The 15,958-nt window shown below is 63.2% G+C and overlaps 2 protein-coding genes across 3 annotated transcripts; both read left to right on the top strand.

Moving 5' to 3' along the window:
• Positions 1-485: 485 nt before the first annotated feature.
• On the top strand, positions 486-7,160 carry MINDY1 (MINDY lysine 48 deubiquitinase 1). Its single transcript, XM_072846796.1, has 11 exons — positions 486-1,321; positions 3,439-3,546; positions 3,777-4,396; positions 4,515-4,572; positions 4,673-4,737; positions 4,884-5,042; positions 5,605-5,707; positions 5,800-5,942; positions 6,029-6,220; positions 6,342-6,509; positions 6,685-7,160. Exons 3-11 carry the CDS (start codon positions 3,905-3,907, stop codon positions 6,763-6,765), a joined length of 1,461 nt encoding a protein of 486 aa, XP_072702897.1. The 5' UTR covers positions 486-1,321; positions 3,439-3,546; positions 3,777-3,904; the 3' UTR covers positions 6,766-7,160.
• Positions 7,161-9,030: 1,870 nt separating this feature from the next.
• CERS2 (ceramide synthase 2) lies at positions 9,031-15,400 on the top strand. 2 transcript variants are annotated; one of them, XM_072846769.1, is made up of 11 exons: positions 9,031-9,180; positions 11,137-11,310; positions 11,904-12,021; positions 12,132-12,250; positions 12,435-12,492; positions 12,588-12,638; positions 12,935-13,027; positions 13,240-13,368; positions 13,448-13,554; positions 13,667-13,820; positions 14,181-15,399. In XM_072846769.1, exons 2-11 carry the CDS (start codon positions 11,138-11,140, stop codon positions 14,307-14,309), a joined length of 1,131 nt encoding a protein of 376 aa, XP_072702870.1. In that variant the 5' UTR covers positions 9,031-9,180; position 11,137; the 3' UTR covers positions 14,310-15,399. The 2 variants fall into 2 exon arrangements, with proteins under 2 accessions (XP_072702870.1, XP_072702871.1); XM_072846770.1 differs by lacking the exon at positions 9,031-9,180 and adding an exon at positions 9,538-10,464 and having other exon boundaries at positions 14,181-15,400.
• The last annotated feature ends 558 nt before the right edge of the window (positions 15,401-15,958 follow it).

The raw sequence follows: 15,958 nt of genomic DNA, 5'->3' as shown, positions 1-15,958 counted from the left end.
CCCCTCCTCAGGCCTCGGGGCGTGGCCTCCCGCGGGGGCTGCTGGGAAGGGGGCGGGGCTGCTGGAAGGGGGCGGGGGGTGACAGCCCCTGATCCCCCGGACACCCCAACACCCCGAAACGCTCCCGACACCCCTTAGCCCCCGATAACCCCTCCCCAGAGCCCCTTGACACCCTAAAACTCTCCTGGCGTCCCAAATCCCCCTCGACTCCCCAAGCCCCTGACGCCCCAAACAACACCCCAAACCCTCTTTGCACCCCAAACCCCTGACACCCCCAACCCCCGACACCCCTTAACCCCCAAACCCCCGACACCCCAAACCCCCTGACACCCCCGCCCCCCAGGTGGGCCGTGCCCCCAATTTATTACACCCCGGGATGGCGTCTCCCCACCCCGACTGGTAACTGGTGACTCGTTACTGGTGACCAGTAGCCGGTGACCGGTGGCCGGCAGCCCCGTCACGGCTCGTGGCCGTTGCGCGAGCCGTAGGCCCGTCAGCGGGTGACATCGGGGGGCACCCGCCGCCCCCCTCCTCCTGCCCAGCACCAGGCCTCAAAATGGGGAGGAAACCGGAAAACCGGTGATTTTCGGTGCCGCTGGCGGCCAGGCCTCGCCCGGGGAAGCCGCCAGCTCGCCCCGACGCCTCGGCGTGCCGGAGGGAACCGGTGGCGGGGCGGCGTCGCAGGCAGCTGCCGTCTCCCCACCCCTCCTGCCCGTCCTCCTCCTCCGCGCCCGGGCGTAAATCCGGCTTCCCGGCAGAGAGCGGAGCGCGGGGCTCGGCGGCGGAGAGCAGGCCTCTGCCCGGCCGGAGAGAGGGGAAGGGGAATCGGGGAAAAGAGGGGAAGAGGAGGGAAAGGGAGGGAAACGGAGGGAAAAGACGGGAAAAGGAGGAATGAAGAGGGCAAAAAGACGGGAAAAGGAGGAATGAAGAGGGCAAAAAGAAGGGAAAAGGAGGAATAAAGAAGGCAAAAAGAAAGAGGAGGGAAAAGGAGAAAAAAGAAGGAAAAAAGAAGGAAAAAGGACGGAAAAAGAAGGGAAAAGGAGGAAAAAGAAGGAAAAAAGAAGGGAAAAGGAGGAACAAAAAAGGAAAAAGGAAGGAAAAAGGAGGAAAAAGGAGAAAAGGAAAAAGCAGGAATAAAAAAGAAAAACGAAAGAAAAAGGAGGAAAAAGGAGGAATAAAGAAGGAAAAAGGAGGAAAAAAGGAAAGAAGAAGGAAAAAGGAGGCATCAAGAAGGAAAAAAGAAAGAAAAAGGAGCAAAAAGAAGGAAAAAGGAGGAAAAGAAGGCGGGAGCGGGGCAGGGCGGCAGCAGCACGGCCGTGAAGTAAGAGCGGGGCTGGGGCTGCGGGGGTGACCCAGTCCCGGGGTGCGGTGAGGGGCGGGCACGGGGCGAGGGCGACACCGGGGCCGTGGGAGCGGCGGCGGCGCGGGGGGCGGCCGGGGGGCAGCGGACGTGGGCCGGGGGGGCCCTGGGGCGACCCCCGGCCCCGCCGCGGGCACGGCGGCCGCGGCTCAGCCTGTCCCCGGTGCCGGGCGGGGAAACTGAGGCAGGGCGGCAGCCGGGGCCTCGCCGGCCCTGTCCCGCCCTGGCACCCGCCGGCCGCGGCTGGGCCCGCCGCCCCCAGCCGGTTTTTCCGGCTCCGGCGCCTCGCGGGCCGCCGACCCGGCTGCTGGGGGCCGGTGTGGCGGGAGCGGCCGCTGCCGTTGGGCTGGGCACCGGGCGGGTGGGCAACCGGTTGGGCAGGTAGCACCCGCTCCCCCGCAGCCACGCGCCGGCTTCGCGCGCCTCCTCTTTTTTCAGGAATATTCCATCTTGCTTGTTTCGGTTTCTCTTACTTCACTTATTTTCTTTTCTTTTCTTTTCTTTTCTTTTCTTTTCTTTTCTTTTCTTTTCTTTTCTTTTCTTTTCTTTTCTTTTCTTTTCTTTTCTTTTCTTTTCTTTTCTTTTCTTTTATTTTATTTTATGTTATTTTATTTTATTTTATGTAATTTTATGTAATTTTATTTTATTTTGTGTTATTTTATGTTATTTTATTTTATGCTATGTTATTTTATGTCATTTTATTTTGTGTTATTTTATTTTATGTCATTTTATTTTATGTCATTTTATTTTGGTTTGTGTCATTTTATGTTATGTTATGTTATGTATGTCATTTTACTTTATTTATAAAGATATTTATTTAGTCATTTAGTTATTAAGAATATTTATTTATCTACTTACCCGTCTGTCTATCAAGAACATTTGCTCATTATTTGCCCAGTTGCTAATACTACTGAGTTATTTACCTATATAGCTACTTGCCTATCTATCAAGAATATTGATTTCCGCACTATTTATTTATAAAGAGTATCTATTTATTCATTTATTTATCCATTTATTTATTTATTCACGGGCCTATTCATTAAGAATATTGCTTTATCTATCTACCTACCGAGAATATTTGTTTATTCACTAATACCCTTTATTTATTTATCTGGTATCTATTTATCTCTCCAGAATATTTATTTACTCATTTCTTTCTCTATTTCCCGCTGCACTATTTATTTATTTTTTTCGAATTAACAATAAAGACATTCAATAAATAAATAAGCACACACATGTATTATTAATAATAAATAAAGAGAGGGGGACCTTCGGGCACCGTCCCCGGCCTTTTCTCTTCCCCCTCCCCTCTGCTCCAGCCCCACAGCAGGCGGCAGCGGCTCGCAGGGCACCGGCCCCCTTGGCTTTCTCCCCCCAAAACCCCCTTTTTCCCCCCAATTTCCACCCCCCGGGCGTTTCCATCACCATTCATCACCGCCGTCGCCTCCATCCCTCTCCGCGCGTCCCCGGCTCCCGTGGCAGGACGGGGGCTGCGAGAGGGTCCGCAGCCCGCGCCGGCGGGAGCAGGGTCGGGGGCCAAGATCTCCCGGTGAGCCGGCGTGGGCGGCCGTGCCGCCGCGGGGGCCGGGAGGGACAGGCGGAAAACCGGGTGGAAGCCAAAGCCACCGTGCTCCTGCCTGCACCGAGTGTTGCAAAGCCAAATTTCCCAGATCCATTGAATATTCCAAAGCCAAATTTCCCAAATCTCTTCAATATTTCAAAGCCAAATTTCCCAAATCTCTTCAATATTTCAAAGATGAATTTCCCAAATCCATTGAATATTCCAAAGCCAAATTTCCCAAATCCATTGAATATTCCAAAGCCAGATTTACCAAACCTCTTGTATATTTCAAAGCCGAATTTCCCAAATCTCTTCAATATTTCAAAGCCAAATTTCCCAAATCTGTTGAATATTTCAAAGCCAAATTTCCCAAATCCATTGAATATTCCAAAGCCAAATTTTCCAAATCTCTTCAATAATTCAAAGCCAAATTCCCCAAATCTCTGGAATATTTCAAAGCTAAGTGTCCCAAATCTCTTGACTATTTCAAAGCCGAATTTCCCAAATCTCTCCGCAGGAGCATCTTCGCTGGGCTGAGTTTGCAGGAAAACCCCGGCGGAAGCGCAGGGCCCCGACCATTCCTCCAAGCCGCTTTGGCTCCATCGAGCCCCTCGATTCCTCCCAGGTTGGTTTGGGGTTTTCCCTCTTTCCTTGCAAACGGGAGGCAGATAAAATCCGCACGCATCCATGGCGTTAATTTTTTTAACGGCGATTTAGAGGCGTGAGCAGCCACCGTTTTATTTTTCATTATTTAAATGAATGTGAAGGGATGGGGGAGAAAAAATCTAAGCTAAGCAAGCCATACCTGGGAAACACATTGGACTAATAAATGTATTTTTTCTTGAAATACCCAAGTTTTACCTTCTAAGGGAGAGGTTTGGGATGTGGCTGTTCCTGGAGGGACCCGGAGCGTTCCCAGGGGCCTGATCCGGACCCGCTCGAGGCAGGACGCCACGGTGAGGGTCCCGCTGCCGCCTACTCCGATGGAGCAGCCGCCCGAGCAGGAAGGGACGATCCCGGCCCCTTCCAGCGGCGATGGCACCCACCAGCCTCCGGAGGAGGCCGTCGGTGGGGAAGAAATGCCGGCTGGCGGCCGGGAGAGCCCGGCACCGGACGGGCAAGCCGCCGTGCCGCACGGTGGGGAGGTGGACGTGCCTTCCGGCCCCGGCGTGGGAAGAGCACCCGAGGGAAGATGCCCGGGCGATGAGCACCCAAGGGAAGATGCTCAGGAGAAGCAGCCCGCGGAAGGTGGGGAGACCCTGCCGGGTGCCCCCGTGCCCAGCCCGGGTGCCGGGGCGGTGGGGTTACCGGCTGAGCCCCCCCGAGCGCGGACCCCCAGTCGGGAAGCGGAGGCGGATTTTTATTGCGTGAAGTGGATCACCTGGAAAGGCGAGCGGACGCCCGTCATCATGCAGAGCGAGAACGGGCCCTGCCCGCTCCTGGCCATCATGAACATCCTCTTCTTGCAGTGGAAGGCAAGTGGGGTGCGGGGGGGGCTTGGGGGGGTCTGGCGATGCGGGATCGGGCTCGGCTCCTCCCGGGTCGCGAGGGGAAGGGGCCGGGGGCCGGTCCCCAGCCTCTCGGTGCTTCCAGGTGAAGCTGCCCCCGCAGAAGGAGGTGATCACGTCCGAGGAGCTGATGGCGCATTTGGGTGAGCTCCCCGGGGACCCCCTCACCCCCTGCCCCGCTGCCGGGACGGCGGTGTGCCACGGTTAACCGCCTCGCCGGGGGCTGACCGCGCTGCCTTGCAGGGGATTGCATCTTGTCCACCCAACCCCGGGAGCCATCGGAGGGGCTGCAGCTCAACTTCCAGCAGGTGAGGAGCGAGGCCGTGTGTCACCCAGCCCAAAAATTGATTCCTCCCCCCCCCCATCTTGGGGAGCACCGGTGGCCTTGGGCTGCAAGACTCGGGGTGCCTGTCGTGCTTCCCAGCCAAGCCCCCCTTGCTTCTTCCCCCCCCAGAACATCAACGACACCATGACGGTCCTCCCCAAGCTCTCGACGGGGCTGGATGTCAACGTGCGCTTCACAGGCGTCTCGGACTTCGAGTACACGCCCGAGTGCATCGTCTTCGACCTCCTCAATGTCCCGCTCTACCACGGCTGGCTGGTGGACCCCCAGGTGAGCTGGCCCCACGGCTGTCCTGCCGCCTGGCCGGTGGCTTGCGTGGGTCCAGGGACGCAAGGGAATGATCGGAGGGCTGGTGAGACGTTGGAACAGGTTGCCCAGAGAAGCTGTGGATGCCCCATCGTTGGAAGTGCTCAAGGTCAGGTTGGACGGGACATTGAGCAACCTGGTCCCGTGGAAGATGACCCTGCCCATGGCAGGAGGTCGGACTGGATGATCATTGAAGGTCCCTTCCAACCCAAACCCTTCTGTGAAGCTACGGATGGGGCTTTGAGCAACCTGATCTAGTGGAAGATGTCCCTGCCCCTGGCAAAGAGGGGGTCTGGATGAGCTTTGAAGGTCCCCTCCAACCCAAACCCTTCCATCATGCGTCCTTCCCCACGGGTGGAAGCCACCAGCTCAGCTTCTTGGACGTCCCCATGATGGAGCGGTGGTCCAGCGGGTTGCGGAAGGTTCTAACTGAACCGTTCTACCCCCGCCCTGGGCTGCCGCGGGCAGGAGGGCAGGTCCCTGCAGACCCGGTGCTCACCCACCCCGTCCCTTCCCCTCCCTGCAGAGCCCGGAGGTGGTGCAAGCCGTGGGCAAGCTGAGCTACAACCAACTGGTGGAGAAGATCATCACCTGCAAACAGGCCAGCGACTCCAGCCTGGTGAGCGAAGGTAACGGCCCCCCGCCGCCCAGCCACCCGCTCCCCGGGGTCCCGGGGGGTGCTCAGCACCCTGGCCCCGCTCCCACCCCGCTCTCGCCCCAGGGCTGGTGGCGGAGCAGTTCCTGGAGTCCACGGCCTCCCAGTTGACCTACCACGGGCTGTGCGAGCTCACGGCCGCCGTCAGGGAGGGCGAGCTCAGCGTCTTCTTCCGCAACAACCACTTCAGCACCATGATAAAGCACAAGGTGCGGCTCCGGCCCCTGCCCCGGCCTCCTGCGAGCCGGCAGCCCCCCCCCAGCGCTGGCCAGGGCTGACCGTCCCCTCTCCCCAGGGCCACCTCTACCTGCTGGTGACGGACCAGGGCTTCCTGCAGGAGGAGAGGGTGGTCTGGGAGAGCCTCCACAACGTGGACGGAGACAGCTGCTTCTGCGACACCGATTTTCATCTCAGCCACGCTCCGGGCAAGGAGGGGGCCGCCGCGGCCCCCCCAGACCACCACCTCCAGCAGAGACAAGTGGACCAGGTAGGGGACAACCGGTGGCAGCAGGGGACACCGGAGTCCCCTCCCAGCTCCGGGGGTTCTGCGGGGTTTGGGTCCGCTGTGCTGAGCACCCCCTCACTTCTTCTACCCCCCCGCCCCCCAGGATTACATGATCGCCCTGTCCCTGCAGCAGCAGCAGGGACAGGACCCCTCCGCGCTCAGTGACCTGGAGCTCGCTCGCCAGCTGCAGCAGGAAGAGTATCATCATCATCATCATCAGCAGCAGCAGCAGCAGCAGCAGCAGCAGCAGCGGCAGCAGGTCCCAGTGCAGGTAACCGGGTGCACCCTCCTGGGACTGCAGCGTGGGGTGCGGGTGCTTCTCACCCCCTCACCCCCCTGCTCTGCCCCACTGGCCGGTCCCGGGGGGGGGTGGCGGTGTCCCCCTGGGGTGATGGGGGGGTCTCTGCGGGTCCTCCCGCTCCCCAGCCCCCTTCTTGTGCCCGCAGGGCCGTGCGCAGCCGGCCGGCCGGCCAGCCGGAGAGCGGAGGCAGCGGCAGAAGCCGGACTTGGACTGCACCCTCCTATAGCACCCCGTGTCCCGCCCCCCATGGGGGGCACCCGTGGGTTCCCTGCCCCACCCCTCGCTGTGGCCCCCCCGGCTCCCAGCCATGCCGAGGCGTGTGGCGGGGTCCCCACACCCCCGGAGCCCCCCCCGACTCCCCGTTCTCGTCCGTCCTCCGGGGAGATGCCGTGGGGGTCCCTGGGGACGGGATGGGGGGACACGCAGGGGAGGGGGTGTCCCGTCCTGCCCACTGCCGGGACCACCCAAATCTTTCCAGTGGCCTTAACACAGGGGGTCCCGCTCCGAGGTCCCTGCTCCGAGGCGCGGGGGGACACGCGTCTGGGGGGACACACGCACACCCCCGCGTCTGAAACGCGGCCTTAGCCCTTGGCAAATAAAGGACTTGTCCCCATGCACGTGTCCGGCCGTCTGACACCAGTGGGGGCCTCCGCACCCCACGGACACGCGGGTTTGGGGGGGCTCGGAGCAGCTTGGGGTGACGGGACCCTCCACCCCCCATGGATACATGGGTTTGGGGGGTTTGGGGTGATGGGACCCTCCGCACCCCACAGACACGCGGGTTTGGGGGGTTTGGGGTGAGGGGCCCCGCCGCACCCCACGGACACGCGGGTTTGGGGGGTTTGGGGTGACGGGACCCTCCGCACCCCACAGACACGCGGGTTCGCGGCCCCCCCATGGGGCGCAGTGGCGCGGCGCGGCCGGCAGGGGGCGCCCCTCACCGGGGCGGCCGCCAGCGTGGGGGGGGTATAGGGGTGAGTGGGGTCTATAGGGGGTGCGTATAGAGCGCATAGGGGTGTGTAGGGGTGAGCATAGGGTACGCACAGGAGTGCCTATAGGGGCACAGAGGGCAGGCAAAGGGGGTGCGGGGGGCATGGGGGCGCACAGGGGAGGTACCGAGGTGCGTATGGGGGTGTATAGGGGCGAATGGGGAGTGCGCAGGGCTGAGCGTAGGGTGCGCATGGGCGTGTCTATAGGGGGCGCGGAGGGTGTTTAGGGATGAGCGCAGGGCGCGCACATGGTATAGTGGGGCATGGAGGGGGCGTATAGGGATGAGCAAAGGGCGTGCACCGGGGCCTGTATCGGGGGCGTAGAGGGGGTGCAAGCGCTGTATAGAGGTGAGCAGGGGGCGTCTATAGGGGGCATAGAGCAGGGTATAGAGCGGGGCATAGAGCGGGGGTATAGAGCGGGGTAGAGAGCAGGATATAGAGTGGGGTATAGAGCAGGGTATAGAGCGGGGGTATAGAGGGGGTATAGAGGGGGTATAGAGGGGTATAGAGCAGGGTATAGAGCGGGGGTATAGAGGGGGGTATAGACCGGGGTATAGAGCGGGGGTATAGAGGGGGTATAGAGCAGGGTATAGAGGGGGTATAGAGCGGGGGTATAGAGCGGGGTATAGAGGGGGCATATAGTGGGGGTATAGAGCGGGGTATAGAGCAGGGTATAGAGCGGGGTATAGAGCGGGTTATAGAGGGGGTATAGAGGGGGTATAGAGCGGGGGTATAGAGCGGGGCATAGAGCAGGGTATAGAGCAGGGTATAGAGCGGGGGTATAGAGGGGGGTATAGAGCAGGGTATAGAGGGGGTATAGAGCGGGTTATAGAGGGGGTATAGAGGGGGTATAGAGCAGGGTATAGAGCGGGGTATAGAGCGGGGTATGGGCGGGGTATAGAGCGGGGGTATAGAGGGGGCATATAGTGGGGGTATAGAGCGGGGGTATAGAGCGGGGTATAGAGGGGGTATAGAGCGGGGTATAGAGCGGGGTATAGAGCGGGGTATAGAGCGGGGGTATAGAGTAGGGTATAGAGCGGGGTATAGAGGGGGTATAGAGCGGGGTATAGAGCAGGGTATAGAGCAGGGTATAGAGCGGGGGTATAGAGGGGGCATAGAGCAGGGTATAGAGCGGGGTATAGAGGGGGTATAGAGCAGGGTATAGAGCAGGGTATAGAGCGGGGTATAGAGCGGGGTATAGAGCGGGGTATAGAGGGGGCATATAGCGGGGTATAGAGTGGGGGTATAGAGCGGGGTATAGAGCGGGGTATAGAGCGGGGTATAGAGCGGGGGTATAGAGGGGGTATAGACCGGGGGTATAGAGCGGGGGTATAGAGGGGGTATAGAGCGGGGTATAGAGGGGGCATAGAGCGGGGTATAGAGCGGGGGTATAGCGGGGGTATAGAGGGGGGTATAGAGCGGGGGTATAGAGCGCCCCTCCCTCCGCCCCCGCCGATCCCCGGCCCGGCGATCGATTGCTCAGGCCTGGCGCCCCGCCCCGCCCCCCTCCGCCCCTCGGCGGCCCCCCTCCCCTCCGGGCCCTCGGCGTTGGCGGTGACGTCACTCCCGCCCGCTGCCTGGCGCGGGGCGCGCGGGGGGGGCGAGCGGCAGCGCGAGGCGGCGGCGGCGGCGGCTCCGGGCGGCGGCGGCGCGTGAGTGGAGCGGGGGGGGGAAGGGGGGGACCGGGGCCTCCGGGCTGCGCCGGGCCCGGCCCCGCTCCGGGAGGGTCGGGCCGGGCCGGGGCGGCGGCGGCGGCGGCGGCGGCGGTGGCGGCGGGGGCTTGGGCCGGGCCGCGGGCTGGTTCCCGGTTCCGTTTCCCCCGCCTCAGCCCTCCGGGCCGGCCCGTTGTGGTGGGCCCGGGCCCGGTGGGGGGCGGGCGGGGCAGGGCCCCGCGGGAGGCCTTGCGGCGGGGGGGAGGGTTCGCCCCGCAGCCCGGCGGGGCCCCCCCGGTGCTTCCCGGCCGCCGCCCGCGGGCGGCCCCACGCCTCAATGCCCCCCCCCCCGCCCGGCTCCTCGGGCCGGGCCGGGGCCGGAGGGAGGCGGTGCCCCCCGGCCCGCTGCGAGGCCCCGGGCCCGGCCTCCGTCCCCGCCGGGGCTGGGGTGTGGCCCCCCGGGCGGGCTCCGTCCCGCCCCGGGTCTCTCCAGCCGGCGCTGACCCGGTACCCCCAACCGGGGACACCCCCCTCCCCCCGCCCCGGAGCCCCCGGTGCAGGGTCCCGGCTGGGATTCGGTGCCGAGCGATGCTCCCGGCCGCGGTTTTTCCTCCGTCAACGAAACATTTCAGGATTTTCTCACTTTCCAGCAGGATCGCTCCTAAAATCACCTCGGGGGGGGGCCCGGCTGACGGTACCGCCCCCCCTCCCCCCAGCTCGGCGGCCCCCGGTTCTGGCTTCTCGCCATCCCTGGGACATCAGCTGGGCCCCGGCGTCCCCGTTTTCCTGGGGGAGAAGATGCCGCCAGCCCTGACCCGGGCCTCACCCCGCGTCCTCCCACGCACCGGCTGCCTGCCCTGCCTGCCCTGCCCGTTACCTGCCCGCGTCCCGTGTGCGGCACGGTCGGCCCGGCCCGGTTAAGCGGGAATCGGGGCACGCTTCCACCGTGAAACCGGCCCCGGCGGTTCCTCTTCCCCCGCCCCGGCGCGAAGCCGGCTCCGTCCCTCGCCTAAATCCCTGCTCCGCGCCCGGGATTTGCTCCCGGGGACCAGGACCCCCCCGACCCCTGGCCCGGCCCCGCGGAGCCTGGGCTCGCCTCCCCGCGGGGGGAAACCGGCTCGTGTCCGACGGCCGAGGTGCCGGTGCGGAGGGGAAGGAAGAGCCGGGATGCACCGACCCCATGGCAGGGGTGGCTTCCCCACGCGGTGACCGGTGACGGCGCTGGGCGTCCTCTCCCTCCCCGTGCCGGTGGGGAGCCGCACGGTGCCTTTTTAAGGCACAAAGGTGCTCATTGTGCCGCTGGCAAATCCCTAATCCTGCGCCGTGCGGCCGCCTGGGTCCGGCTGCCTGGCCGAGGGGTGGCGGTGGGCTCCGTGCCTCGGTTTCCCCCCCGCCCCGGCGTTGGGCTTCGTGCCCGGGATCAACCCCGGCACGCGAACACGGCGCTCGGGAGAGAAACGGCGCGGGGGGGCTTCCCCCCTCCTCTTCATCCTGCCACGGTCCCGGGGTTTGCCGTGCCGTGCGATGCCGGCGTGGGAAGTCCCGGAGACCGGGAACCCAGTTCCTCCCTCCGGCCGGTGCCAAGGATCTGTCCCGCTGGCTGGAAGCGAGAGCGGCCTCAGTTAATCATCACCCGCTGAGCTCTCCGCTGCAGGGAGCAAAGTCCCTCTCTGCCGGAGCCGAGCGCCCGGCCGCTCCGTGCGGCACGAGGCGGGTTTCACCGGCCCGCCGACCCTCCCCGGCACGTGGCTTGGCCGGTGGCTCGCCGGGAGCCGAGGTGGGGCTTGGGGTGCCGGGTCCAGCCGGGGCATCAGGGACCCTGCCGGTGGCACCGGCCGGAGGGAGATGTGACCAGCAGGGAGCGGGGTCCCACCACCCGCCTCCGTGCGGGGCCTCCCCGCTGCCCAGGGGTGCGAGGGGCCCCCTCACCTCTCCTCTCTCCTCCTTCCCCCCCAGCATGTTTCAGACCTTGTACAGCTATTTTTGGTGGGAACAGCTCTGGCTCCCGGCAAACGTCACCTGGGCCGACCTGGAGGACCGGGATGGGCGAGTCTACGCCAAAGCCTCCGATCTCTACATCACCCTCCCCTTGGCCTTCCTCTTCCTCGTCGTCCGGCACCTCTTTGAGACGTGAGTCCCTTCCCTGGGGTGGGGGGGAACCCTGATCCCTGTGCCCCGGGGGCTGCGGAGACGCTGCGATGAGCCCCTGGACGTCTCGCCCTGACCTCAGCCCGGCTTGGGGTGGCTGCGGCACCCCAGGGCTCCTGCTACTGGGGTGCAGTTACCCCCCCAGCCCACATTTAGGGCCGGGGACCTGCCCCCGCCGGCCCCGCACAAACCCGGCTTTGTGCATCCTCCGCTGCCCTTATCGCGGCACGGTCGGCCGCAGGCCCCGGCGTTTAAGGAGTGATTTGTTGGGCAAACAATGGCAAGCCGAGGCCGGGAACAGACGGGGCTTTGTTGGGACGGCGGGAGAAGGGGGAGGCACCCTTTGCCGGGGTGGATACGGCCCTGCCGCTTCGTGGGTTCCGGTCCCCCAACCCTGGGGCGACGGAGGGACCTGCGGGATTCCCCCGTGGTAAAACCCACCTTGGAGAAGCAGTAGCAGGATGGGGAAACTGAGGCACCGAGTGGCTGTGAGTCCCTGGGTGGCTTTGATGGGGCCACGTCAGCCAGGTGACGCAGAAATGGGGACGTTTTATGCCCCGCTGTTCCTTTCCCAGGTACGTGGCCACCCCACTGGCCGGGCTACTGAACGTCAAGGAGAAGATCAGGTTAAAAGCCACCCCCAATGCCGTGCTGGAGAAGTTTTACGCTGCCACCAGCAAACACCCCAAGCAGGTGAGGGGAGGGGAGGGGGGTCCCCAAAAGGGGCTCGACGTGGCTGGGGGAGGGCGAGCGGCAGAGCCGGTGCCTTGCGGCGCGGCGGCGACATCCCTGCCGTCCCCCAGGCCGACGTGGAGATGCTCTCAAAGAAGAGCGGCTGCACGGTGCGGCAGGTGGAGCGCTGGTTTCGCCGCCGCCGCAACCAAGACCGGCCCAGCCTGCTGAAGAAGTTCAGGGAGGCCAGGTGAGACCCCGCGCCCGGCATCACCGTCACCCTGCGGGCCACGTCCCTGCGGTGGATGGGGCTGTGGGGGCACCCGCTTGGCCCGGGGCTGCCCTGGGAGGGCGGAATGTGGGGCCGGTGGGTCCGTCCGTCTCCCTCCCTCGCCCCGGTGCCCGTCTGAGGACCGTCTGCTTCCTTTTTCCAGTTGGCGATTCACGTTTTACCTTATTGCTTTCATTGCTGGCATGGCTGTCATAGTGGATGTAAGTATTGGCCCCCCCGCGCGTGCCCGGCCCCGTCGGCCCCCTCCGCCCCCTCTAACACCTCTCTGTCTCTCTCTCCCCTCCGCGTCCCGCAGAAACCCTGGTTCTACGACCTCCGGGAGGTGTGGAAGGGATACCCCATCCAGGTGAGCCCCCCACCCCGTCCCATCGCCATCCCAGGGCCCTTCCTGCCCCCAGGAGCTGCCTGGGCGATGGGAGACGGGAAGCGGAGCCCCCGGGGTGCGGGAGGGTCTCTCCGGGGTTGCACAGTGTCTCTGGCACCCGTGGGGGTTTGGCTGATGCACGGAGAAGGGGTTTGCATGCCGTGGGGGGCAGAAGGGTCCCCAGGACACCCGTGGGTCTGGCTGCTGCCCATGGAAAGGGATCGAACCCCGCTGGGGCACATGGAGGATCCCCCCCCAACCTGTCTCTTGGCTTTCAGAGCATGCTGCCCTCCCAGTACTGGTACTACATGATCGAGCTCTCCTTCTACTGGTCCCTGCTCTTCAGCATCGCCTCCGACGTCAAGCGCAAGGTGGGCTGTCACGGTGGGGCTCTCTGGGGACGGGGGGCAGGCATGGGGACATCTTGGCAGGGTTTTCTTCACCCTCGTGGTGGGCATTGGGGACCAGCGGGCTGGGAGGATCTGGGGCCACAGAGGGGATGTTGGAGACGAGAGGGGTGGCGGGGTGCTGGGGGTCGGAGCCAGGCTGCTGTAACCCCCGGCTCCCCCTTCCCTGGGTGCAGGACTTCAAAGAGCAAATCATCCACCACGTCGCCACCATCATCCTCATCAGCTTCTCCTGGTTCGCCAACTACATCCGTGCAGGGACGCTCATCATGGCCCTGCACGACTCCTCGGACTATCTGCTGGAGGTACATCTCCCTCCACGCCGCCACGGCCGTGGCCACGACCCACGTCCCCTCCCTGACTCACCCCTCTCTGCCCCCGCAGTCCGCCAAGATGTTCAATTACGCCGGCTGGAGAAACACCTGCAACAACATCTTCATCGTCTTCGCTGCCGTCTTCATCATCACCCGCCTGGTCATCCTGCCCTTTTGGTGAGCGCCGGTCGCTGGTGAACTGGGTGGGGAAACCGAGGCACGTGGCGGGGAGACCCACTGGGGGTGGGATGCCGGTCCCTGCCTGTCACAGAGCTGCTTCTCCCGGCAGGATCATGCACTGCACGGTGGTTTATCCGCTGGAACTCTACCCTGCCTTCTTCGGCTACTACTTCTTCAACTTCATGATGGTGGTGCTGCAGTCGCTGCACATCTTCTGGGCCTACCTCATCATCCGCATGGCCCAGAAGTTCATAACTGGAAAGGCAAGAGGGGGCCTGGGGGCGGCTTGGGGCTCCCAGTCCCGCAGGGAGACGCTGCTGCGGGGCGAAGGGGCCCTATCCAGAGCTGGCCGATGCGGCTCGGGGTGGATGGGGGGTGCGGGTCTGCCCTGGGAGCAAGGTGGAGGCGGGGGGTTTGCAGGGGAGACCCCAAACTGAAGGAGGCTCGGAGACCCCAAAATGAAGCCGGACTGCGCTTGGCTTCCCGAGTCCTGGAGAGCCCTTGGTGGGGAGGGATTGGGGCGGAGAGGAGACCGCGGTGGTTGTGATGGGGGGAACTGAGGCACGGCAGGAAAACAGGGTGCCGCTGACCGAGCCCCCCACTTTTCCCTTTCCCCTCCCCAGGTGGTGGAGGATGAGAGGAGCGACCGTGAAGAGACGGACAACTCGGAGGAGGAGGAGGAAGCGGCGAAGAACGGGCCCCTCTCCAACGGCCACCCCGTCCTCAACAACAACCACCGCAAAACCGACTGAGCGCCCTCGCCCCGTCTCTGCACTGGCGGGGGCGGCCGGGGGCCTCGCCGGAGGCCAAACCTGTGAGATGTTAAATCCCACCGATGCCACCCTCGCGTAGCGCCAAGGTCCCCGTCCCCTCCATCCTCTCCCCTCCCTGGTCCAGCAGCGCAAACCGGGACCCCGGAGAGCCCGTCTCAGCCCCCAGCCCCCTCCGTCGGCTCCTCCGGAGAGGGGCCGTGGCTCTGGGGTCGGCAGCGGTCGCTGCTTCTCCACCTCACGCTCACTGTCGGTGCCCTTTCTGCCTTTCACCTGCTGCCTTAAGCCACCGCGGTGCCCCGGGACAGGCAGAGCGAGGATGGCTCCCGCCAGCATCCCTCGATTGCTCCTTCCCCTCCCCGCAGCCCCCTCGGATCGGCTGTGGCCGGAGAGCTGGGCTCCAGCCCCTCGCTGGGCTCCAGCCCGGCGTTACTCCCTCTTTTCCCGACCATCCCCTCGCCGGAGGGGAGCGCGTCCTGCAGCTGCCTCTTCAAACACCGGGAAAAAGCCCCTTCCCCGACCCGTGCCCGGCTTCGCTGCGGGCACCGAGCGAGGGAAGGCGGTGGAAAAGCCGGCGCAGTCCCCGCTCCGCTGCCCTCGGAGAGCTGGGAGGGAGGAGCAGAGGAAGTCCTGGGTGAATTTCAGTGGCTGAATGATGAGGTGACACTATGGAAATACTCGGGGGAAGGAAGCTGCGGGGTTTAGTCACTACTAGCGTCTCATGGAGGAGTTTAATCCCCTCATTTCTCTTCTGTAAATGGGTTTTGAGTTTCTCCCTCTCCGTGGCCTCTCCCGGTCCCTCCCCAGCTGTAACAGGACAAATTTGGAACTGATTTTTTTTTGTTTTGTTTTTTTCTATTTATTTGGAAGACAGAAGGAGCCGGGCTTGGCTCTGTCTCCTGCATCCACCCGGGATGCGGTGAGACCTCCCAGCGCGGAGGGGTGGGGGAAAAGGACCATTAACCAACGTCAGACCAAAACGTGTTTTGTTGTTTTTGTTTTTTAAAAAAAGAAAAAGGTTAAATATATTAAAGGTTAAAAACTAATAAACTTCGGTATAAAAAACAAAGGGCTTGGGCATCTTCTGTGGCTGGCACAGCGGCCCTGGCCCCTGTGGGGGTTTGGGGGTGATGGCTTTGGCACAGCCCCCTTTAGCTTTCGTGTAGGCAGTGCTGAAAGTGGGCGGATTGGAGGATTTTGATATTTTATCCTTCCCCCCCCCCCCCAAAGCTCTCCACGTCTTCAAAACCAGCCTGAGGAGCCCTGGCCCCGCTGCCACAGGAGTGGCCACCCTCCTCGCTCTGCTGGGATGACAAAGCTGCTATTCAGGTGGACGCTGAGGATGGGAACTGGAGCTCGCAGAGGCCCCAGAAAGGTGTTTGTGGTGGTTTTTTGGTGTTTTTTTTTTTTTTTTAAAAAGGTTACTTAGCATGAGGGGGAAAAAAAACCTGCCTCCCTTGTGTGCGTGGAGTTGCGTGAGCTGGGGGGTGGTGTTGGTCTGGGTGCCCGAGGGATGGGGGTGGCAGCTGGAACCTGCCTTTTTTTTGCTGCTCCAGCTCTCCCCCAGACCGGGGTTTTGCGCTTCAGCCGGTGGGTGATGCGAGAGTGGATTCCAATTTGTAAACCTCTGC

This window comes from Ciconia boyciana, chromosome 26 (assembly GCF_034638445.1).
Source record: "Ciconia boyciana chromosome 26, ASM3463844v1, whole genome shotgun sequence".
In the NCBI taxonomy this organism is placed as follows: domain Eukaryota; kingdom Metazoa; phylum Chordata; class Aves; order Ciconiiformes; family Ciconiidae; genus Ciconia; species Ciconia boyciana.
This window is presented reverse-complemented; position numbering and strand designations above follow the sequence as displayed.